The sequence below is a fragment of the Drosophila bipectinata genome, chromosome 4, assembly GCF_030179905.1.
Source record: "Drosophila bipectinata strain 14024-0381.07 chromosome 4, DbipHiC1v2, whole genome shotgun sequence".
NCBI lineage: Eukaryota > Metazoa > Arthropoda > Insecta > Diptera > Drosophilidae > Drosophila > Drosophila bipectinata.
This window is the reverse complement of record NC_091740.1, coordinates 16,933,143-16,960,071: the sequence shown is the minus strand read 5'-3', so window position 1 is coordinate 16,960,071 and position 26,929 is coordinate 16,933,143. Positions and strand designations below refer to the sequence as shown.

Sequence of the window (26,929 nt, the reverse complement as noted above, 5' to 3'; positions counted from 1 at the left end):
TTGAAACGATCGCATTATTTTTTATTACAAAAAAAATTTTTTGAAATAACCTCTAAAAAGTAGGCCGGCACATGAGACTACATCCTTAAGATGGAATTTATTTCGCAGATATAGTTGGCTGATGCTAATGAAATAGGGTTGGACGAGTTGTCCATAAATATAATCTTTTACTTTTTTCAGATTATATCCGCTTCGGCTCCTATTTGGTACAGTGGTTTACTCAACATGGTATTCCAGAGTCCAGACCACCGGTGCCGATATATTAAATGGTTAAATTTCAAGGGCCGATGTTGATTTTGAATAAAACACAAACTATTTAGGAAATTTTTGTTATTTTTATACCCTTGCAGAGGGTATTATAATTTTGTCCAAAAGTGTGCAACGCAGTGAAGGAGACATCTCCGACCCTATAAAGTATATGTCGGAGCCAAGGGTAAGTTGGTCGGCGGCAAGGGTATGTTATCCATGTTGATGCTTTTGATGTTCGACACAGCTGCACAGCGAGTTCCGATCGGTTCCAATACCCAAGCTAAATTAAATGCTGCGTACGCGCTCACGTCATAAACTCACTCCAGTCGAGCGTATACAGCCATCTCTGTCTTACTCAAGACTCTTGGTATCTTACCATCGAACCTCACTCAGCAGCAGAGCGTCTCTGCCTCTGCTGCCGTGCTTTCGCTCAGTATCAACGGGTAAAGCAGAAACAGGGAATTCCCCGGATTCCCAATTACCAGAATCACACTGCGACACGGCCTTCCTGACCTATCACACGTCCTCGTGTGCTTTATCCACCACCCATGTCCGAGTCACATACCAGACTCTTTTAAATTTAGTATCTCTTAGTTTTAATAACATTATTTTCTTTTACAATTTACAAACTTACAGAGCCGCTACCACAAACATTAACTGACAATTTTTCTTATCTAGGAAACACAATTTCCTTTTGTTTACTAACATAAAACATTTTCAACTTCATGATCTTATTCTTATCATTTAATTCTAATCAGAATTTTCCAATAATTCAGATTTTACAAAACTTAGATTTGTCTCTTGATTTCTCAATTTAATTTGGTGTACACACTTACACCCAATCACCTTGACCCCCGCCATAACACTTCTCATCCCTGTGAGACAGCTGTTTTTGGTGCGGTCTTCAATTCCCCTCTTGGGACACAGGCGCACGTTTACTAACGCCGTCTATTGGTTCGTTCCCCTCCTGGGAATCGCCATCGCTTAGGCCATCGAATTCTTCGTTTAATTCGTTAATTATTTGTCTGTTTGGTAGCGCTCTTAGCCATTCATGCGAATATTTATACGTTCGCTTATTTACTAAAGATTTTAGTTCATATCGATCGCCGTCTAAGACTTTGATCACCTCAAATGGACCTTTAAATTTGGGGTCGAGCTTTGTCTGATGCCGTTCTTCGTTTTTCAACAAAACGTGATGACCTACGTTATGCTTCATAATCTTTGCCTTATTTTTGTCAAATCTTTGTTTGTCATATCTTGCATTATTTTCCATGTTTTCCTTGGCTTGAATTCTAATCTGTTCTCTATCTACATCATTGTCTTCTTCGTTTATTGACAATAAACCAAAAGGCCTAGCTTCTTTTCCTATTAATAGCTCTAAAGCGCTAAACTTGGTGACTCGATTTGCAGTACAATTCATGGCAAGTTGTACTTCAGCCAATGCCTCCTGCCATGATCTTTGACTCGTTTCAACTGCTGTCAACATTGTCTTAAGGGTGCTCATCACGCGTTCGACCTGTCCGTTTGCCCTACTAGCTCCGGTAGCGATCAAATGCAGCTGAATCTTTTGATCGGAACAGAAATTGCGAAAGCCTGAGCTAGCAAAACAACGACCTTGATCCGCTATTATTCTAGTTGGCAATCCAAATAGCGCCACAACCGATTTCACAGCTTTAATACAGCTTTCGGTGTCTATATTCAGTGTGTGGTAAAAATAAACAAACTTGGTGAATGCGTCTATTAAAACAATAACGTATTCCTTCAAGTCGTTTTTGCCACTCATTTTACCCGTTATATCGATGTGCACTGTGTGCCATGGTATCTCTATCTTAGGAATTGGATGCAATTCTGCCTGGACCTTTCCATTTGGGGGTTTTGCTAGTTTGCACGTGATACAATTTTCCACAAATCTACGTACATACTTGGTCATGTTCTCGAACCAGTAATATCCATATGCCTTATCTAATGGTTTTCCCATCCCAAATGCATAACAGATTCGTGTACGTGGTTGATCACTGCCCACCTAAACGCCCTTGGAATTACTGGCAAGCACCTTGTTTTACCATTCCTTTGTATTTTCCTATGCAATATACCCTTTCTTAATTCAAACGTTTTATTTAAATTTTCCGGTAACTCGTTATTGCGTAACTTGGATGAAATATTGATTATTTCAGGGTCGCGCTGCTGTTCGGACACCAACCAATTGTCGGTCACTTCAGTAAGATTAATACGCTTCTCAATTATTTTATCCACACACTTATTTCCTTCTGACAGTGGATTTCGGGAAAGGAAATCAACATGCGCCATCCGCTCCCCCTTTCTATATTCAATATCGAACTCAAATGACTGTAAAAACCCCCACCATCTATGCACTCTCCATTCCATTCCATTCCATTTTAGTGCGACTGGCCTTTAAAGAGTTACAATCAGTGTAAACGACGAATTTACGACCTTGTAAATAATGCCTAAAATACTTCGTAGCATTGACAACTGCTAAAGTCTCTAGTTCGTACGAGTGGTATTTTGCTTCTGCCGGAGAAGTACATTTGCTATAATACTCCACTACATAGGATTTTTTTTCAATTTTATGTAACAATATCGCCCCGTAACCAATGGAGCTGGCATCTGTATGCAATTCTATTGGATATTGTGGATCAAATATAGTTAATACTGGGGCCTGTGTCAATACACCTATTATTTTCAAACGTATTTGTTCATGTTTTGGCAACCAGACAAAATTAGCATTGTTCTTTGAAGTAAGCGTATACAATGGTTTTAATGTTTCGGAAAATTTTGGAATGAATTGTCGGAAGTAAGAAGCTAAACCAATGAACTGTCGTAATTGAGTAACAGTTTCCGGAGGTGGCAACCCTATCAATGCCTGGATCTTTCGTGCATTTGGCCGAATTTCTCCATTCGTTATTTCATACCCAAGGTACTCGATTTTAGTTTTAAGAAACGAACATTTCGTTATATTAAATGAAAATCCGGCTTTACTTAAGGTGTCCAAAACTATCTCTAGTCGTTCTAACGCTTCATCTTTTGTGTTAGCTACTACCATAAAATCGTCAATGTAAACAATTGCGAATGTGTATGCCAACGGACCCAAGGCTTTTATTATTGCACGCTGAAACACAGAAGGTGCGTTCTTCAGACCAAAGGGCATGGTTAAGAATTCGTACTGTCCATCGGGTGTAACGAAGGCCGTTCGCTCAATTGAGTCTGGGTGTAAAGGGATTTGGTAAAATCCACTTGCCATATCTATACACGAAAAGTACCTTGCACCACGAAGACGAGCTATTTGATCCGAAATAAGAGGCAAAGGATATTTATCGGCAATTGTATTGTCGTTTAAAACGCGGTAATCTACACAAAGACGATCTGTGCCATTTTTCTTCTTAACCAGCATCATGGGACTAGCGAATGGTGAACAGCTGGGACGAATAATTTTTGATCTAAGCAATTCTTCAATTTTGCACCGAACGTGCTTCCTCTCATCTTTGCTAAGCCTATAAGGTCGGCGTTGCACAGTCTTTTGTGGATCTATTAGCCTAATTTCTAATTGACCTGTCGTCACGCGAGTCATTGGAATTCCGTCAATAAACCTATCAGAGTGACATCTCAACATATTGTTTAATATCGTCTTATCAGAATCGTTTAAATTGGTATCAGAATTTATGATTTCTTCATACTTCACTAGACTCAGAACATTTACTCTTTTTGTCTTATAAAAGCAAAATTTTTCTGCATCAATTGATACACCAAAGCCCAGGCCTAAAACTTCACGGCCAATCAACACGTCATGCTTCAAATATTTGTCCATAACTACATGTAATAAAACTTCAAAACAATATTGTTCAATATTAATATTACTCAGAACTTGCGATGTGCTACAAATTGAATCGTTACTTATGCCATTTAGAGTTACAATATTGTGAAATCGTTTTCCAGCGAATTTATCCGCAACGCTCTCCTTGGCCAGTGAACATTCGGCTCCAGAATCGAAACAATATGGAATAGACTCACCAGATAAGGTAATTGTTCCACTTGGTGGAGCTACTGTACAAAGGTCAACTCGCTTCTCGTAGCTCTTGCTGTTTCCACCAGTACGATTTTTGGGGCATACAGAAGCCACATGTCCGTTTTCACCGCACTTAAAACATTTAATTTTTGATCGATCCTTCAATCCGGCCGTGCTGCTTACGCTATAACTCCTTTCTGTTGGGGCTGATGCTTTCTCCATTCGAGAGCGGCATTCTGCATATTTGTGGCCAGCTTTTCCACAAAAATGGCACTTAACCTGCGACTGCATCCTTGTTTTCTTCTTATCCGGACCCGTCGAATATCCGTCCTCCTCGTTGTTGCGCTTCTTGAAAGCATAAGCCTGTAGCTGCTGCTGCAGCTCATTACGAGTCGTCACATTCGTTGTAAACAGCCAACGCAACAAATTATTATCAATTTGAGCCATGTGAGCCAACGCTACTGATACCGCAATCTCCTCCAAATTCTTTGCCTTCCATTTAGAGAGCAATAGGGTGACAATGCGACTGCCGTACTCAGCAAAACTCTCTCCAGTTTTGGGACGTCCATTCAAAATGTTCATCAGTATGGCAGAAGTTGTCTCGATTCCCACGAAACGTTGGATGAAGAGTTCCTTAAACTGCGGCCATGTGATGCCAGCGAAACATATTTGGGACAGCCATTGCGATGCACTGCCTTCTAATGCTTTGCTTAATGCAATCACAAGCGCACTGCCTTCGAGAGCATTATCCGCAAAAATTAAGTCCACTGTAGTACACCAAGCCGATGCATCTGCTCCAGCGGCGTCAGGGCAAAACTTAGGTAGAGTGACGTGGAGTGCTCTTCCGTCTATTGCCGGTGCTCTTGGTGCCTGCATGGATTTTATTATTTCCATTAAATTGCGATTTTGCTCTTCCAAGGCTGCCCTATATACGCTAGAGCTGTCCTCTTTTGGCGGAGCCGATCCCACTTCTGATGTCGGAGCCAAGGGTAAGTTGGTCGGCGGCAAGGGTATGTTATCCATGTTGATGCTTTTGATGTTTGACACAGCTGCACAGCGAGTTCCGATCGGTTCCAATACCCAAGCTAAATTAAATGCTGCGTACGCGCTCACGTCATAAACTCACTCCAGTCGAGCGTATACAGCCATCTCTGTCTTACTCAAGACTCTTGGTATCTTACCATCGAACCTCACTCAGCAGCAGAGCGTCTCTGCCTCTGCTGCCGTGCTTTCGCTCAGTATCAACGGGTAAAGCAGAAACAGGGAATTCCCCGGATTCCCAATTACCAGAATCACACTGCGACATATATATATTCTTGATCAGGATCACCTCCTGAGTTGATATGAGCATGTCCGTCTGTCCGTCTGTCTGTTTCTACGCAAACTAGTCTCTCAGTTTTAAAGCTATCGACTTGAAACTTTGCACACACCCTTCTTTCCTTTGCACGCAGTATATAAGTCGGAACGGCCGGGATCGGCCGACTATATCTTATAGCTGCCGTATAACTGATTGATCGGAAATGGTATAACTTTGGTGTTTTTAGAGTTAGAGAGTTCAAATTTGACATGAGAGCTATTTTTGGCAAAATATTACGACATGCCAAATTTCATAAGGATCGGCTGACTATATCCTATAGCTGCCATATAACTGAACGATCGGAAATGACCCAACTTTCGTGTTTTTAAAGATAGAAAGCTGGAACTTGGTACAGATTATATTTTTGGTCAGGTAATCCGACCTACAAAATTTCATTAGGATCGGCCGACTATATCCTATAGCTGCCATATAACTGAACGATCGGAAATGACTCAACTTTCGTGTTTTTGAAGATAGAAAACTGGAACTTGGTACACATTCTATTTTTGGTCAGTTAATCCGATCTACCAAATTTCATAACGATCGGTTGACTATATCTTATAGCTGACATATAACTGTACGATCGGAAATGGTTTTTGGTAGAAATATGAACTTTCATATTTTTGAAGACTTTTGGGACTTTTTTTTAGATTTTTTATTGTAATTAATTGGTTTTATTATGATGTAATCATAAGGATCGGCCAACTATATCCGATGTTTGCGATATACATCCGGTTTTAGCTGCAAGGGTATATCAACTTCGGCTCCGCCCGAAGTTAGCTTTGCTTTCTTGTTGGACAATAATTTTGTCCAAAAGTGTGCAACGCAGTGAAGGAGACATCTCCAACCCTATAAAGTATATATATTCTTTAACAGGATCACATCCTGAGTTGATATAAGCATGTCCGTCTGTCCGTCTGTCCGTCCGTCCGTGCGTCCGTCTGTCTGTTTCTACGCAAACTAGTCTCTCAGTTTTAAAGCTATCGACTTGAAACTTTGCACAAACCATTATTTCCTTTGCACGCAGTATACATATAAGTCGGAGCGACCGGGATCGGCCGACCTAATCCAACCTACCAAATTTCATTAAGATCGAAGCCCGAAGTTTGCTTTCCTTTCTTGTTCACAATAAATTTACAAATATATGCGATTTTTCCATATTCGACAAAGGCTAGGAAGTTTTCATGTAGAAATAACGGAGGCAATGGGATTAATATTTCCAAATAATAACGGCTCCATATATGCGATAGGAAACTGCACTCGGCTAAGCCCCGATTACTGAGTAAAATAACGTAGTAATAACAAAGTAACGTACTGCACCAACAAAGACGGTTAGAAGACTTTCAAGATGGAGGATTAAGATGTAGGCAGGTCAAGACCATCATTAACAAATAGATTTCCTTATTCTTGTTTATTTTATTATTTCCTCAAATAATTTCCTTATTATTTGCCTCACGTCACTCAGCATCGTTGTACGTATTATAAGTTTGTCCAAAAGTGTGCAACGCAGTGAAGGAGACAACTCCGACCCTATAAAGTATATATATTCTTGATCAGGATCGCCTTCTGAGTTGATATGAGCATGTCCGTCTGTCCTTCTGTCCGTCTGTCTGTCTGTTTCTACGCGAACTAGTCTCTCAGTTTTAAAGCTATCGACTTGAAACTTTGCACACACCCTTCTATCTCTTGCACGCAGTATATAAGTCGGAACGACCGGGATCGGCCGACTATATCCTATAGCTGCCATATAACTGATTGATAGTAAATGGTATAACTTTGGTATAAAAAGGGTATAAAGGGACTATATCCTACAGCTGACATATAACTGATTGATCGTAAATGGTATAACTTTGGTTTTTTTTAGAGTTAGAGAGTTCAAATTTGACATGAGAGCTATTTTTGGCAAAATAATACGACATGTCAAATTTCATAAGGATCGGACGACTAAATCCTATAGCTGCCATATAACTGAACGATCGGAAATGACCCAACTTGCGTGTTTTTGAAGATAGAAATCTGGAGCTTAATACAGATTATATTTTTTGTCAGCTGATCCAACCTACCAAATTTCATAAGGATCGGCCAACTCAGATGTTTGCGATATATATTCCGTTTTAGCTGCAAGGCTATATAAACTTCGGCTCCGCCCGAAGTTAGCTTTCCTTTCTTGTTTTTTCTTTAATTTTACAATTAAAGATATAGCTTTAGAATAATTAAATTATAGAAAAAGTACTATTTGTTCTACTACCACATCGGCGCATTTTGAACAGAAACGTTGAGAAATTGAAATTTGGCCAAAACGTTATTACGTCGTCGTGCGAGCAGTGATATATACATGCAAAGTCACACATTTTTTTGACGCATACGTGTAAAGAGTTCTAAAAATATAAAGAGTTCCCCCTCATCATCAAGCTCGACGAAAAAAGTGTTCCGTGTTTGGGCCCTGATGTCCCATCGATGTACTTTATAATCTTTGCTACAATAAAGGCTGCTAAAGGCTCTTGCTGCTAAAAAAATTTTTGTAGTTTATGGACCCGATACAGTTTTCATTACGACAACATGAAGCGCAAACAGTCGTGGACGAAAAGCGGTGAAGTTGCTTAGACGGAGGCCAAGCCTGGACTGACGGCTAGGAAGGTTCTTCTGTGTGTTTGGTTGGATCGGCAGGGTATCATCCACTATTAGCTGCTCCCCAATGGCCAAACGCTCAATTCGAACCTGTACTGCCAACAACTGGACCGCTTAAATGCAGCACTCATGCAGAAGAGGCCATCTTTGATCAACTCAGACCAAATTGTCTTCTAAGTATCAGGACAACGCCAGGCCACACACATATCTTTGGTGAAGTGCCAGAAGCTTCGGGAACTCGATTGGGATGCTCTTTTAAGAGTTTGGTAGTCGGAAGTTGCCCACTTTTTTGCCATTCTTTTTTTGCCGAGTTTCTATAAGAGGGGCTTTATGAAGCCGTTGGCATCTCGTTGTGTACTGCTCATCGAACAAAACGGCGCATATTTGAATTGCATTATTATAACCAATTTTATTAAAAATTGCTCTAACTTTGTAAGCTCTAACTACTCCACACATCTATAGTCATCGTTACATCAGAACTTAACGCATACATGTAACGCATACATACAATTTTATGAACAATTGCTCTAACTTTGTTAGCTCTAACTACTCCACACATCTATAGTCATCGTTAAATCAGAACTTAACATGATTTTTGTGGATCGCTAGTTTGCACGTGAGCATCACAGGCTGGAGACGATCGATCAGGAAATGTGGTGGAGGTCATGCTGGTGGGCGAAGCAACGCTTGGAGGCTATTCTCTAGCCGAAAATCCCAAGCCCTATTTCCCTATTTAGTCCCCAAAGATTTAGTACATAACAAAACAAAAACATATAACAAAAACACTGGAAAAAACTCAATTGTTCGATCCTAGATCGATCATGACCCTGAGTGCACTTTTATCCCCAAAAATGCCGCTCAGTTGCAGGGACTCCCACGTCAAAGGTCAGATCACCGGGATCGGTGATTACCCAAAGAACACCTGTAGATTTTATACCGAGTTCTTCATTATCTTATTTACGGACCCTCAATTTCACCATTCAGTGCAACCACCGTATTTATGTCCTCAACTCGTTAACATTTCATCTACCAAGAATCAAGAATTACCAAGAACTTATCAGCTTCTTCAGGGACTACACTTGGTCGATCCCGCGTTCACCAGGCCAAGTCGCATCCACACTCTAATACTTTATTTGTTGCTGCTGTTCAACTCACTCATTTGGGTTGGATCGTGTTTGCCCGTAACAACGAAAATGAGACTAATACACTAAGAGACATAAGACTAATCTGGCCGCTTTGGTTAAATGGTACAGGACGTACACGGTAGAAGAATAATGTTGTGAAGATCAGCATGTACGCTCCCACACCATGCCATTGTTAGGAAAGACAGCACGACGATCAAAATTCGGGTAGTGTATGATGCATAATGTTTTGAACGTTTTGCATGTTTGCCAAAGAATTTATCGCTGTACACATTCTCCAGGAATTATGTTCAATTTAAACTGATCTTATGGAGAAATCATAGAAAAGAAATTACCGAGTACAGCCAAAATTCTGTCAGCCAAAATATTTTGGCATCAGCTCCTTATTCAGCCATACGCGTGAATAAGTCGACAGAGTCGACTTACACTTAATAATCCAATAATAATTCCTCGAATCAAACTCTCTGGGGCAGTGTCGGCTTCTCAATTGGATAAATGGGCACTAACTCAGTGTTCATGCACCGAAACTCCCATGTACAATAGTTTCTGTACTGATGCATTCTTTGTACTTCATTTGTTAAAAGGGAACCCGAAACGCTGTAAGACCTTTGTCTCCAATTACAGGAAATGGTTACTTTTGGGTGCACCGATTGTGCCTCAAGGTTATTATGCCTCACCTATTATGCCTCAGCTTCTATCTTCAAAAATACCAAAGTTGGTATTTCTACCAAAAACTATTTCCGCTCAGTTATATGGCAGCTTTAAGATATAGTCGGCCGATCGTTATGAAATTTGGTAGGTCGGATTAACTGACCAAAAATAGAATCTGTACCAAGTTTTAGCTTGGTTCATTTTTATGCATAATTTATCCAAACATCTATATTTAACAACACGAAAGTTATTCCATTTCCGATCAATAAGTTATATTGTTTTTTAGATATAGTTTTTTTTAAGAATAATAAACTTTGAACATTGAACTTCTTTACCTCTAGCTTAAATGCGCCGGTCTGCTAACCATTGTTCTTCTTCCACCAGGTGTTCTCTTTTAGCTCAAGTTGTAGCTTGATGCCTTAGTTCTAATATCAGTGAAGCTTATGTATAGGATTGACCCAGCAAACTTCCTTGGGTTACAACAGATTCAATGTTGCGGATCGATGAAGTTAAGGTTACATCTTGTGAAGATGAAGATGGTGAAGATGATCTTCATTGAATAGCTCCAGACGCAATCTTGCCTATGAAAATATGTCGTGCAATCCGTTCCATGCTTTTCCTAAATCCGAACTGGTGCAGGAAAATCGGTCTGTTGTTTTGATAATGTGTAAGTTGGAAAAAAAGCATTTGTTCAAAAAGCTTTGATTCGCGTTGTTTATACGCCAAGTTATTGGGCCTTATACATCCGTGAGGTGTCTTAACTTGGGGTAAAGCACATGCCTTTATAGACCAATTTTGCTGAGATTCGTTAAAACAAGAGAGGAAAGCTAATTTCGGGCGAAGTCGAAGTTGATGAACCCTTGCAGTAAAGATCGTGTTTACATCAAAAATACAGCAAATAGTGGGCCAATAAAACCAATTTTTTTGGTATAAAAAATTTAAAAATGAAGGAACAAGTTTTTATATATTTAAAAATACCAAAGTTTGTGTCGGTCGCTAAAAGACATAGTCGGCCGATCGTTTATTTGGTAGAAAAAATAGAATCTGTACAAAGTTCCAACTTTCTATCTTCAAAAACACGAATGTTGGGAATGTTCGAATTCTCAGTTATATGACTTCTATAGGATATAGTCGGCCGAAACTAAACTAGACAGACAGACAGATAGATAGAAACGTAGAAACAGACAGACAGATAGACTGACGGACAGGCAGCCAGACAGACATGCAATCAGACGAACATGCTTATTTCAACTCAGGTGGTGATCCTGATCAAGAATATAGTTTATAACTTATAGGGTCGGAGATATCTTCTTCACTGCGTTCTTCACACTTTTGACCTAAATTGTAATATCCTCTGCAAGGCAATGAAAAATTAAAAATTTTAGCTGGCTACAAAACGAAATCGTCGAACGCACACATATATGAATGTAAGTGTGCATATTAAGATCAACTCATTTACACCAGGGGTGCCCAAGGGTTGCATACGGCAAAGCAAACACCCATAAATCATCATTACATTGGGGCGAGAATTTATTTTCCCATCCATGTGGGTGGACTGAAAAATAAATTATAGTAACATTCACAAGTGGTATAAAAGCAATCAATATAATAAAAAATACATTTTATTATAGCAATTAAAACAAGAAAGGAAAGCTAACTTCGGGCGGAACCGAAGTTTATATACCCTTGCAGTTAAAACCGGATATATATCGCAAACATCAGATATAGTTTTCCGATCCATATGAGAAAATAATAATACATATAACACAATTTATTTTAATACAAAATTTAAAAAAAGTCCCAAACTTCTATCTTAAAAAATACCAAAGTTTGTATTTCTACCAAAAACCATTTCCGATCGTTCAGTTATATGGCAGCTATAGTATATAGTCGGCCGATCCTTACCAAATTTTGCATGTCGTATTATTTTACCAAAAATAGCTCTCATGTAAAATTTGAACTCTCTTACTCTAAAACAGTGGTGGGCAAACTCTTATTTTACATAGCACGCGTGTATAGGGTAGGAAATTCTGCCGCAGCGCTGCCGGCACACTGACAGTGTGAGCATGCTCAATTTTTTTTAGAAGCTCTCTCATTTGCTCTCATTTCGACTCATTTGACAGCCCCATGATACAATTATACGTTCTAAAAAGAGTTATTCCATCTGGATCTGAAATGAAACCCAAGTCCAGAACTGACATGTCAAATATGCCTGCGGTGAAGTCGTGCTGCGTGATAAGGATGGTGAATTATTAACATGAGCTAACAGCTCGGTTAATAAGTCCGGAAAACGTTGTTTCGAACTTATTTTCTATTTTTAAATTACAACAATTCTTTACCAATAATGAAAGTTGGAAAAAAAGAAAGTCTTATCTCTTAGCGCAATGGAGCATACAACATTCTTGGTTAGTCTGTCGTATGCCAGGAAAAATAAACTTCATGGTTTTCCCACGTGAAAACATGCCACATATAGTTGTCCATCAGAAAAGCACGGTGTTTCCAAATCTAAGCCACATACAGATAATGTCTTGTGGGACTAGTGATGGCCATAGCGAATGCCAATTCAATTGGCACATTTGTAGGAATCATAAGGATTCGTTGCAGCAAAACATTTTTGCTTCAAAACTTTCAATTCAAAATAGTGGTTCTAATGACAATTTTGAAGAAATTTCTTAATTACTAATCGTGTTCGAATGCACAACCGGAGCTTAAATAATCGGAGCTATAACCTTTAATTGTAAATGGGGTGGTGGCATCCACTATGGGCAAATCCAATGCATTTAAAAACTTGATTGGATAATTTACAGTTTTGTTGGTATCAAACTGCATCGATAGATTAAGATTACAAAAAGTCCCCAGGCAACAGCTGTTGTATTTTTAAATTTTGCTGCCAAAATCGATCTATCAGCTAGTATGATTTTAATATTGCGTGTGTACATCGGGAAATAGGTGCTCGATAAGAGTCTTTTCCGAGTCGATGATTGTGCAGAATTGTCAGTATGTATGTAATTGTATACATCCAGTACAGTACATCCAACTTCCCCAGTGCACTATGGGCGATTAGTTGATTTTGGCGGCATAAAGTCCACACATAAAGCTAGGAGCTTAATTTTTTTTTTTTTTTTTTTTAAGGGTTACTAATATTTTAGCTTGATTTCGGATTTTTTTTAGTCAATTTGACCACGCCTTTATTTTCCGCCCCTTTATAACCCCGACACTTGTACAAAAATTTCTATTAATTAAAAATTTCTATTAAATTTTTATTATATTTATTTTACAATGTTTTAACAATATTCCAAACTTAAAAAAAAAAATGTTAAGAATCTTCTTCATCCAAAACAAAAGAATTCTCATGTTTTACATCGCTTTGGTTGTCAGATTGGGTTTTTCATCATTAAAAAAATTGTATGAACTCAGCTCTGATGTTGGATTCTCTAAAAGGTTTACAACTTCTATTGGAAGCAGTTTCTTTTTCAAATTTTGCAGCCTCTTATTTATATAGTAGCCTGATATTAATGGATCAGATGAGTCCATGGCTCTATTAAAATCGTCAGCCACATTACTTAATCCAGAATTTTTTCTGGCATGAGAACATCGGTCCATTTTATAATGTTTGTTTCGAGCTTTTGATGCATTTTCACGCAAACATTCAACTGGAACTATACAGACATTTATAATGTTTGCTCCGTGAACTAATATTTTATGTACAGTTGGAGACTTTGGGTACCACGGATATGTTTTCATATATAGATTAAAAGTGTCTTTACAAAATGTTCGGTTCTTTTTTGGGCTGATTGAGAATTCACACGATGCTGCTATTAACATAAAGTAAAAATTATTCAAAATGACCTCATCAAACAATTTTATGGATGCAAGCAGTTTTGTATTTGCAAAGATTCGTCTCGCCGTGTTACCATCATTGCTGTTACCACTTCCGTACTGTTTCGGTATGCTAATATGCAAACCCATTACCTTCCATACTGTTTGTCTGAATTTCCTTATTTCTTATTATGATTTTATTTTTATCATCGCCTTCGATTTGTCAGGTCTTTATATCCATACGGTACGATATATTCAAGACGAATTCCATAAATCGAATCCATGCATGTAAGGGACTTACGCCATATTTTAAAGAGCCAGGCTGAGGTCGAAATGTTTCAGAATTAAAATCTGTGATTTCGATAAGTCTTTTGGGATTTACTGCACAGATTGGGCAACATTGATTGGATTTTGTACCAGTTATGACGTTTAATACCTTTCCATCAATTAATGACATATATGTTTTAAAATCCACAGAAATATTTTTCGTTGCAATTTGAACTTTTCCAATTTCGCTAATTGCATATCTAAATATTCTTTTTCGCCTAAGATTTTTGCGGAGCTCTCTTTCGCGTATTCAATTTTTAAAGGCCTGCAAAACCTTACTGACTGTGGGCTTCTATTTAACCATATTACGCGATTTGAAGAATCAATTAGACGTATTAGTATGACAGTGGATACGAACAGCGATTGATCTAAGAAATCAGGTTAATCTGAATCAAATTTTTGTTTATATGAACTTTGACCCGCCGATCTATCAAACCCATAGCTAATAGGTGAAGTCCGTTACATTTTCCATTTTCTCTAAAACATCATTTTGTAAGGTCAATATTCGTTCAGCTGTGTGGTTTAGCAAACCCCGCAGATAAACCTTTGCCACAGTATCGGAAATACTAATTTCTGACGGTCTGCATTAAAATGTTGTAGATCTTATTAAGTCGTACCCGGGACATATAATGCAGCCGTGCGCCTTGTAGAGTTGTGTACAACTGATATATTGCTGAAAAGGTAATGCTTCAATATTAGAAATGCGAGCTGGTCTCGCTTGATTTGTTATTTCGGGATTTACAACATTTTCCTCAGTCATTACATTTCGCAATAAGCCAACCACTTTATTTTCATTACTTTTACGGGCAGACGCAAGGGCGGCATGCAAAAATAAAGCAGTAGAGCAATCATTTTGAACGGCAACTTCTGATGCCATTTGCCTTCATAGTCTAGGCCCGGCCTCGGTTATATAGTTATATGGCAGCTATAAGATATAGTCGGCCGATCGTTATGAAATTTGGTACGTCGGATTAATTGACAAAGAATATAATCTGTACCAAGTTCCAGCTTTCTATCTTCAAAAACACGAAAGTTGGGCCATTTCTGATCGTTCAGTTATATGGCAGCTATAGGATATAGTTGGCCGATCCTGATGAAATCCTTTTCATGTCGTATTTGTTTTACCAAAAATAGCTCTCACCTCAATTTGAACTCTCTAACTTTAAGGGGAGGGTAAGGTATTAATTTTTATTTTTTTTTCATTTTTTTTTTATTTTTTAAATATAATGCATAATATCTGAAGAATATTGTGTCAAAATTTCAAGTCAATTAAAGCAAAGTTGCTTATAAACGTTTTACACTGGATTACACTGGTGTTTAAAACTTTAAAGCGTTTTTCCCACAACTCACGTTATCAAAATCGGTGCCCCTCATAACTTCAAAACTACTGCACCTATCCTTTTGAAATTTTAAACACCATTTCTGTACACATTTAACGAGGTAACGCTGTCGAGTTTTTTTTTTTTTGTTCATAATTTTGATTTTGCAATGACAAATTAACCGATTTTTTCCGAGTTTTTCACTTCAAAGTCTTCAAAAAAATTAAAAAATTGCAATTTTCAAAAAACCTTCACAGCGTTACCTGGGGCGAACTATTATCTAACGAATGAATTTTCATTTTTTGATTACAAATGATCCAGCACCGAGTTATGAGGGGCACCGCAATTCAACTTTTTTTGGCGACACGTCCGGACAATTGATACCATTGCCATATTTTTAAATATTTTTTTGTAAAAATTTGATAAAACATTCTTCTAATGTCATACTTTAATATACCGTTGGTTGAATAAATAAATTTTAACTGTGTCGTCAGGAAAAAAATTACAAAAACATGGCATTTTTTGCATGATTTGACCTTACCCTCCCCTTAAAAACATCAAAGTTATACCAATTCCGATCAATCTGTTATATGGCAGTTATAGGATATAGTCGGCCGGTCCGGGCCGTTCCGATTTACTATATTACGATTACGATATTACGATTTATATACTGCGTGCAAAGGAAAGAAGGGTGTGTGCTAAGTTTCAAGACGATAGCTTTGAAACTGAGAGACAAGTTTGCGTAGAAACAGACAGACTGACAGACGGACATGCTTATATCAACTCAGGAGGTGATCCTGATCAAGAATATATACACTTTATAGGGTCGGAGATGTCTCCTTCACTGCGTTGCACACTTTTGGACACAATTATAATACCCTCTGCAAGGGTATAAAAAGGACCTCCATTTTTTACAACAGCTTATTATTATTATTATTATATAATGCAGAGCTTCATACTTAAAAAAAAAAAAAATGTTATGCGAAGAAGAAATGTATCGCTTCAGGTGGACAATTTTAGCAGAAAAAAAAACAAGAATGAATTTTTTGGAGTGAAACGTTTTTGGCACTCCAACAAAAAAATTCATTCGTATTAGCACGAATGAGGAGAATAGGGGAAAAAAAATTGTTATTGTAATTACCCTTTGCCAATGCTGGGAGTACACACTTATATGAAATTTATTTTCCCATATGAAAGAGCCATTCCAAGAACAAAGGAGCACTGAGAGCAATGGGGCTGGGCATTCCTGATTTACGCGAATACAATATACCTTTGTACTCTACAAGTACCCGGAATAAAAACTAAGCTGTGTGGAATAGGAAAAAATATACTCCTAAACTAATTTAAGGTTATCAAAATCCACGATATTTGCATCAAGAACGGAAAACTATAATGAGACCGATGTTGAAATTCTTTTGTGATTAAGGGGGGACATCTGAGTAACAGGCCAAAAAAAACGGATTTTTTCGAATTTTTTTTGGCCAAATCAAAACAGCTAATCGAAAATTTGTAAATGAGGTTTCATTATATTATATTTAAAGTACAAAATAAATTTTTTTTTAATAAATCGAAAACAAAATGGCGGCCCTGCAGCCCTTATTCGTAGACCCTATTTTTTTAAAGGCCTATTTTTTTGATCTAGAACAAAAAATCAAGTTTGGTTAGTTTTTGTATCTCAACGGCTATCGACACACGTAGGATTTTTTCGATATTTTGATTTTTTGCAAAATAGTGAGTGATTGAAAAAAAGTTTCAATTTTCACGAACAAAAAACGTCACAAAATTGTTGATTAAAAAAAAGTAAGCAAAATAAAAAAACGTGTGTCGATAGACATAGGTATTCTGAATATACTGTCCAAATTTTAGGTTAGGAGTTGTTCGAGTGGTTTCGAGAAAAACGCGTTTAAAGTTTTAAGTACTGTGGGATATACCTGTGAAGCATCGCCGCAGAATGGAAAATTTCGACACTTAGACACTTTTGCCGGACTCTATCTTTTAATATGTTATTTTTAAGACCCTAAAGAATTTTTTAAGCGAAAAAAAAATTGCGATTTTTTCAAAATTCTACTCAGATGTCCCCCCTTAAGTAACAAATTTATGTTATATGATATTATACAAATCGTATAAACTACCCTTCTCAGCGGAGGGTTTGATTTCATTTTAGACTTCTTTCTTTGTAAAATATTCTTAAAATAATGTTACTTTCGTTTTCTTCTTTAAATTAGTGCAAAAGATTCTTTTTTTTGAGGCAGTATGTATAAGTAACACAAAAAGGCATGTCTCGGATCTCTCTGAACTTGTTTAACGTGGCGTGTTCCACACTGAAGGGATTACAATGAAATGTCAAATTTTATATTAAAAATGTTGTTTACATAAATCTTAACACTATGTTTTTACAGAATGGCGTACAGGTGCTACCGGCCGAGTGATTCTGTATGATGAAGATGTCACATCTAAAACGGAGAGCGAGTGGAAAAAACTCAATACATTGCAGCATTACAATGTACCAGATGGTGCAGGACTAAGCCTAGTACCAAAGCAAAGTTCCATATATAATTTCAGTATATTGTCTGATAAAAATGAAAAATCTCACAAGTAAGTTTTTTATTGATAGCCAATTTTATTGATAGTTTTTTTTAAATAACATTTTTTAATTTTAGGTATGAAACTCTTAATATATCAAAATATACGTCCTCTTCTCCGACTTTTAGTCGCGCTGGAAGTCCTTTAAATAATGATATGCATGATAATGGCGTCAAATATTGGCATCTTGTGAAGCATCATGATAGCGATATGCAAAAAGAAGGGGAAAGAGTAAACAAACTAGTATCTGAGATTTATTTAACACGATTATTAGCGACAAAAGGAACTCTTCAAAAATTTGTAGATGATCTTTTTGAAACCATATTTAGTACCGCTCATCGTGGATCAGCTTTGCCATTAGCAATAAAATATATGTTTGACTTTTTAGATGATCAAGCTCAATTACATGGTATTACCGATCCAGAAGTCGTACATACTTGGAAAAGTAATAGTCTACCGTTGCGGTTCGTATTTTTATTTTGTTTACATATGTCAAATACCTGTAAAGAAAAACATATTTTCATAATAATTAGATTTTGGGTGAACTTAATAAAAAATCCGAATTTTGTTTTTGACATACATAAGTCAAATATAGTGGATTCCTGCCTCTCAGTTGTAGCTCAAACATTCATGGACTCTTGTTCAACTTCGGATCATAGATTGGGTAATTAAACATAAGAAAAATACATTTTTTTTTATACATATATATTATATATATTTCCTTTATATATTATATTAAAGGAAAAGACTCGCCAAGCTCGAAACTTTTATATGCTAAAGATATTCCGGAGTATCGTAAATGGGTAGATCGATACTACAGAGACATTCGAGACATGTCTCCTATATCGGATCAAGATATGAACGCAATGCTCGCCGAAGAATCAAGGGTATGTTGCAACTAACTAAAAAAATTTGTCGGACATTATATAGTTTTAAAATTTTTTGTAGTTACACACCACGGAATTTAACACAAATTGTGCTCTGCATGAACTGTATACTTATGCTGTAAAATACAATGAACAACTTACCGTAACTCTAGAGGAAGATGAGTTTTCCCAGAAGCAGCGTTTGGCTTTTAAATTAGAGCAAGTTCACAATATAATGTCAGCTGAATAAGATATATTTCACATACGTGGGTTATAAAAATAATTGAGTGAGCCCTTTTATGACATTCTCAATAAACAATATATGTCTAAAAAAGATCGCCTATTGTAATTTCCAGGCAAAAAGAAGAATATCTTCATCTCTATGTATTGCATTTTGTAGACTGTGTATTGGCGTATATTACTTTTTTTTTCCTCATGCCGTGTTTGAATTGTACATACATATCATTCTTATATATTCTTAAATAATGACAACCACCAGCTACTATAGAATCAGAATATGAATTTAGATGTCCAATATCATGATTTGTTACTTAAAATTTTGTTTAGCTAAAAAAAAAATCCATTTCAAGTAATATTTTATTTTTATGGTTAAAATCAATTAAATATTCTAACAAGAAATGATGAACAAGAAATTAAACAGAAATACTAAAAAATTAATTTGGTAACAACATGACAACAATGTGGTAAACCGAATTATAATCACTCAGACATAACCATTTATAATCATTCTCTCACGATAAGAGCAATGTATAAATATATATGTAAATTAAAGGATTTTCAAGCAATTTTCTGAAGAGTTCGATCCGGCCAAGATAACTGGCAACTAGAAACTATACCTATAATTTTGTCCAAAAGTGTGCAACGCAGTGAAGGAGACATCTCCGACCCTATAAAGTATATATATTCTTGTTCAGGATCACCTCTTGAGTTGATATGAGCATGTCCGTCTATCTGTTTTTACGCAAAATAGTCTCTCAGTTTTAAAGCTATCGACTTGAAACTTTGCACAAACCCTTCTTTCCTTTGCACGCAATATATACAGGGTGACAATAAATAACCCGCACAAACATTTTTGATCATATTTTTTTAAGGAACTGTATTTGAGAAAAAATGCAGATGCACAACATTTAAATAGGTATTACGTTAACATATATTCAGCCGGTTTCGAAGTGGCTACCTTGAGCTGCGATACAGAGCCCTAAACCTTTCTGGAAATTTAGCGCAATAGGCCGCAGGTCTTCTTCCGATAATCGATCCCATTCTCGGAGCAATGATTGCTTCAGGGCCTCCAAACTTATGTGTCGTTTAGCACATGACCTGGACTCCAAAATAGACCTCACACTGTAGTGCATCAGATTAAGATCTGGCGAGTAAGGTGGCTATTCACTGGATGTGATAAAGTCCGGAAAATTGGCTTTGCACCAGTCCTGAGTCTATTTGGCTCTATGGGCTGGCGCTGAATCCTGTTGAAACGTCCTCTCCATACCACCGAAGTGCTGCTGGGCGCAAGGAAGCACAACAGTTTCCAAAATGTCCCGGCGATACACTTCCTGATTGACTTTGACCCCTTGATCGATAAAAACAAGGGGTGTTTTACCGGTGGCGCATATTCCTCCCCAAACCATTAAAGACTGCTCACATTGACGGCGCTCAATTATTGCAGAGGTACCTGGAGCTTCAGCCGACCAGCTTCTGTCATTTTGGTGTATGTGCGCCTGTTGGATGGAGAATATCTTCCCGTCCGTGAAGAGAATACGCTCCCATTTTTGACCTGCAGCCCAACGCTTTAGCTGACGGCATCTTTGGAGTCTCACGCGCTTATTGTCATCCGTAAGCAGATGCACTTTATGGAGCTTTTAGGGCTTGAGATTAAGTTCATTTTTTGCAATCAACCGAACACTTTCTCGATTTCACGGGGTATTTTTCTGACCGAGACTGCAATTCCGAGTGATCCGCTTTTTCACGATCTGGCGAATTTTGGAAGTGTTAGCGGTGCATGGTCTGCCACGTCCGGGACGGTCACCTTCATGGCCAAGCTCATTAAATCGCCGGATAGCGTCAGAGACAGTTTGTTTTGGTATGCCACGCAAACGAACAATGTCGCATTGGCGATTTCCTTGTTGATACAGTTTTAAAATTGCTCGATTGTTAGACATCCCGAAACAAATATCAAATTGATGGGAATCACAAAAATGTAAATATATTTGTTTCAGAAAAGCTATCAATAAATACATTTATTTAAGGACTGCGTCATAACACATAATAGATTGCTTCAAAGTTTGTCCGGGTTATTTATTGTCACCCTGTAATATCCTATAATACTTGACTATACTATAGTTGCCATACATATAACTGAACGATCGGAAATGACCCAATTTTCGTGTGTTTCAAGATAGAAAGCTGGGACTTAGTACAGAAAATATTTTTGGTCAGTTAATCCGACCTCCCAAATTTCATAACGATCGGCCGACTATAACTTATAGCTGCCATATAACTGAACGATTGGAAATAGTTTTTGGTAGATGTACTAAATTTGGTATTTTTGAAGATAGAAGCTTGGGACTTTTTTTTTAGATATTTTATTGTAATTAATTGGTTTTATTATGTTATTATAAGGATCGCCAACTATATCCGATGATTGCGATATATATCCGGTTTTAACTGCAAGGGTAAATCAACTTCGGCTCCTCCCGAAGTTAGCTATTCTTTCTTGTTAATATTTCCAATAGGAAGATTCTTATCAAATTTTTTTCAAATTTCTTATCTAAAAAAAAATCTTAAATTGTGGACATGTTTGGTGATTTTAAATAAAACAAGAACATAATTTACTAACCTAACAATTTTTAAACAAATTTTTCAAAAAAGTTATAATTAAATGGTATAATTTTGATATTTTAGAAAGAAATATAGAACGACTATTTTATAAAAACAGAAAAAATTAATTTTTTTTTAATTTTCTAAATTTTTTTAAATAGTGTGGCAATAGTAGTGTTTTTTTCAATCCATGTATAAATATTTCGAAAAAGCGAAGAAGCCAATATTAAAAATTCTTATAAATTTCTAAATTTTTATTGAAATGTCATATATGTCTTTGCTCTCATAATGATTAAGAATAATTTTATTGTATGTATTCGATGTAAGTTTGTACCCGATTTTATAGTAAGTATAGTAATCAAATAAAAAACGACTGAATTTAATTTAAACTATAAATAGTTTCCTAAATATACATAAAAAAACGTATATCACATTCCTATTTTTCAAATTTGTTTAGCCTTATTTTTCTTTTAAAATTGAATTATCGAATGAAATTTGTAGTCATGTTTAAAGAAATCTAAATGTCAGTTTTAAAACGAAAAATATATTTAATTTTGAGTTTTTTTTTTTTAAATCCTAAAAACACCCTAAAAATTTTATTAAACAAAAAAGTTTTATATTTTTGTTTAAAGCAACTCAGAAAATTCACAATGTGCATACGTTTAGAGGATGTCACATTAATCACATTAAAAAAAATGATTTTAAAGGAATAATTTGTAAATAAAGAAAAAGTTCGATGGAGGAACTGAGTATAAAATGTCGGTCCACCATAAGGAACGATTTTATGTAAATTATTTAATGTAATGTAAATCATAATACATTTTATTTTTAAATGTTTCTTTGCTATTAATTTATGCGAAAAAGAATACTAAAACCATGAATACACTTAATCTGGTCAATTCAAAAATTATTAAAAACATTTTGCCAATAGTTAAATAAATTCATTCGTACCATGTGTACGTGAGAAATTCAAATTTATGTGTGCGTAACTATTATAATTAAATGGTGTATTTACTGTACATATTTACTGCTCAAAAAGTGTAATAGAAACAAAATAAATACGATAAGTCGAACAACCCATCCAATTAGTGTGGAAACAAATATTTTTAGAAAAGGAAATATGCCCACCAAATCGAAATCCTAATGGAAACATAATTGTATACAAAAGTAATACCACAAGCTAAGTATTTTATACCCTTGCAAATATAAAACATATTTAAAAAGTATACATTATTTTCTCAGTAGAAATCGTTCACTGCTTCGATTGTTGTATTGAGCAATTTTCATCTTTTTTTTTTATTAATATTGCCAATTTATTTAGCATTGCGTAACAAATTATGAAAGTAACACAAAGGCTAAATCTTTGCCTTCTATGTATCTTTACTATCTGGCTTCATTATATCCTTGCAGAGGGTATTGTAGTTTTGGTCTTCTCCAAGTTTTGGTGAAGACATCCCCTATCCTATAAAGTATATATGGAACATTTTCTGATAGCGCAATCGACTGGCGCTGCGGCAGAGAAGCAGACTGTTCGGTCTGTTTAATTCGAACCGAAACGCTACAAATAGTGTTTTTCGTGCCGACACTTTTTTTTAACAAGGGCCGAACCCCTTTCGGCCATTAATTTATGGCTGATCAATCACTTATATGACAGCTATAGTATATAGTCGGCCGATCCCGGTCGTTAAGACTTGTATACTGTGTGCAAAATAAAAAAGTGTGTGTGCAAAGACAAGCCAAGACAAGATCTCAGATACTATAAGAAATAGAGCTATAGGATTTGACATGGAGACTCCACGCCCCCACATATTGCGCAATTCTGTAGCGTCAGTATTGGGAGGTTTTTGAAAAACATATTTCATCCAAATCGGCGATTTTTAGAGGAGATATACCCATATATATTTAATTTTTCATACAAATGGGCTAATATATTAAATGCGTGGATCTAGATAAGACGATAAGCTATCCAACTTGGAACTTTAAGTTTCATAGTATCCCCGTAGATAAGTTGGTGACAAATTATTGTGTCCGTTTTTTCTTGTTCTACATGAATTAAAGTCGGACTTGGCCCAAAATAGAACGATTGAATGCAACTGCCTTTTGAGGTAGCCGATTAAAGCCGATTATCTGAATAGATAATCGTGAAGGAAATATTACAATAAAAACCAAATTTCTGTGGATTAATTAAACGATCAATATTGAACTGTTTTGAAATCGATAGAAATATCCAAATACCATAAGCTACAAGACTTTTTTCCAACTAAAGAGATTTTGTTTTTTTATACCCTTGTAGAGGACATTATAGTTTTGGCCAAAAGTGTGCAACGCAATGAAGGAAACATCTCCGACCCTAAAAAGTATATATGTTCTTGATCAGGATCACCATCTGAGTTGATATAAGCATTTCCGTCTGTTTGTTTTTACGAAAACTAGTCTCTTAGTTTTGAAGCTATCGACTTCAAACTTTGCACACCCTTCGAATGCTATTTTTTCGCAAAATAATACGACATACCAAATTTAGGCCGGACTATATGTCAGAGGTTCCAACCTACCAAATTTCATAACAATCGGCCGACTTTATCTTATAGCTGCCTTATAACTGAACGATCGTAAATGATATTTTATATTTGGTAAAAATACCAACTTTGGTACTCCAACTCGTTCCTAGAGTTTCCTCAAACCATTCCTCCGGCACCTTTTGTATCATTGTCCTGCTAATGAAGTGGCATTTTGCACATTAAAAAAGGTATCGTAGATGTCTTAAAGATATTCATGCATTTATGCGAATCCATGATAGGTTTTATGCCATGTGTAGAGGATCTAATACGTGACAGGGAAAGGACGCTCGGGCAACTGTATGGTATCCTCAATTCTTTTAAATTGTTTTAGCATACAAGTCCACCTCAGTCCACCTAAGCATACAGTTTTTACACATTTTCAAGTCGTGCCATTTGGAGGTTACTTGGAAAACTATGAAGACTAATAGATAAACTTGCTTTGGATATTAGCGAACTGTTTAAACCATCAATTTGTATTGAGTTTCTTTATAAAGCTTTTTAGAGGACTTAAGCTATACTACCTTGCCCTGACGCAGTACTAAGTATATTGACTTACAGAGTAGTCTGAGATCAATATTGCTTACATTTAAAAAATTGATTAAATAGTTTTTTACTGCTTTATTAACGATTTATTTTTATACCCTTGCAGAGGGTATTATAATTTTGTCCAAAAGTGTGCAACGCAGTGAAGGAGACACCTCCGACCCTATAAAGTATATATATTCTTGATCAGGATCACCTCCTGAGTTGATATGAGCATGTCCGTCTGTCCGTCTGTCCGTTTCTACGCGAACTAGTCTCTCAGTTTTGAAGCTATCGTCTTGAAACTTTGCACACACCCTTCTTTCCTACTCACGCAGTATATAAGTCGGAACGACCGGGATCGGCCGACTATATCCTATAGCTGCCATATAACTGATTGATCGGAAATGGTATAACTTTGGTGTTTTTAAAGTTAGGATTTTGTACAAATGCTACTTTTTCGCAAAATAATACGACATACAAAATTTCATTTGGATCGACCGTCTGCCATAGCTGCCATATAACTGTGCTCAAAAGCTGTGCTTTTGAAGATAGAAAGTTAGAACTTTGTAAAGATTCTATTTTTGGTCAGTTGATCCGAACTACTAAATTTCATAACGTTGGCATTTTTGAAAATAGAAGCTTGGCCCTTTGTTTTAGATTTTTTATAGTAATAAATTTATAATAAAGATATTCTCATAAGGATCGGACAACTATACCCGATGTTGGCGATATATATCTGGTTTTAACTGCAAGGGTATGTAAACTTCGGCTCTGCCCGAAGTTACTTTTCCTTTTTTTTTTCGTTTAATATTACGTTTATACACATTGCACTACCTCCCGCGTAAAATTTTATTATTTTTTACGTTTTTATCCAAAATATATAAATTAATCATAAATCTATTAAATTGGTCAGTTCTATCAAGAAAAAGTCACATTTCAATAAATTAATAAGAAAAGTGGAAGTGGTGCTATGTTTTTTTTCGTTTTTTTTTATATCAAAAATGGTATTTGAGTATAAGTTAGACTGTTTTTTATTAGAAAAAATACAAAAAGTAGACAACAAATTAAAATTCTAATAATAATCAAATAATTTAATTGAATAAAAAAAATTTTTTTTATTAAGAAAAAAATTAAAACGTTGCTAAGTTATTGAAATGAACTTATTATTTACTATTCTTTAAAAATTTTTTTTATTTCATTGCTACATTTATTTTTATTTTAAGCAAGGGTACTAAAAATCTTTTTTATAAAACGCATTTTCTTTAGTAAGTAAATCCGATAGTAATTTCTGACTTATTCTGAAACCAATTATTCGTAAGAGTAACTACATACAATATTGTCTAATATTTATATTCATGAGTATGATACTCAAGTATTTGTGTGTATACGTGTAACATATTTGACATAAAAATATATATAATATAAAATTATCTGTGAAAAACAGTGTATAAACATTGATAAGACTTTTTACTCTGCTCTTAATAACAATTAAATTTTTTAAAAGCACGGTTCATTTTTTGTGGCGCAGGAAGGAAGGGTAAGATTGACAAGAGAAAAAATTGATCACTATTGGCATCTTTTTGACGTGGTTTAAAGAGTTTTCTAAGTCTATAATCTGATATTCAGGTCTCATAATTCGTAAAAAGCACCTCTGGGACCACTGAAACCGATTCTGATCTTGCAATTAATCTTCGTACGGAGATGAATTAGGATAAATATGAATATCCGGATAAATCACTGAAATGTGCGGACACATTAAGTAATAATTTTAGGCAGGCTGCGGTTTAGAGCCAACTGTCTATGTTGTTTCTGTTTGCGTTTCCCACACCTGGGAAACTCCAAATGAAGTTAAGAGAGCTAATTGATAAGAGTACAAAAGCGAACAAATCAGCAAAAAAAATGTTTGCGCAGTTACCACTGCCTACGTGCAGTCTCGCCCATCCGACCAAGTGGCGCTGCCGTGAGAGAAAAAAAAGTGTGAGAGATAAGGCGATAAGAGTGGACGTTTTAAAGTTAGAAGTGGACCGAAAAGCGATGTTATGTGCTAGA

General features: G+C 36.1%; 1 protein-coding gene across 1 annotated transcript in view; it reads left to right on the top strand.

Moving 5' to 3' along the window:
- PlexA (plexin A) overlaps window positions 1-26,310 on the top strand; it is a 53,562-nt gene extending 27,252 nt beyond the window's left edge. The window contains exons 5-9 of the mRNA XM_043213467.2: window positions 17,913-18,108; window positions 18,174-18,560; window positions 18,630-18,760; window positions 18,838-18,983; window positions 19,045-26,310. Coding sequence (XP_043069402.1) covers window positions 17,913-18,108; window positions 18,174-18,560; window positions 18,630-18,760; window positions 18,838-18,983; window positions 19,045-19,212 — 1,028 coding nt within the window. The 3' untranslated portion in view covers window positions 19,213-26,310. The remainder of the gene's footprint in view (window positions 1-17,912; window positions 18,109-18,173; window positions 18,561-18,629; window positions 18,761-18,837; window positions 18,984-19,044) is intronic.
- The last annotated feature ends 619 nt before the right edge of the window (window positions 26,311-26,929 follow it).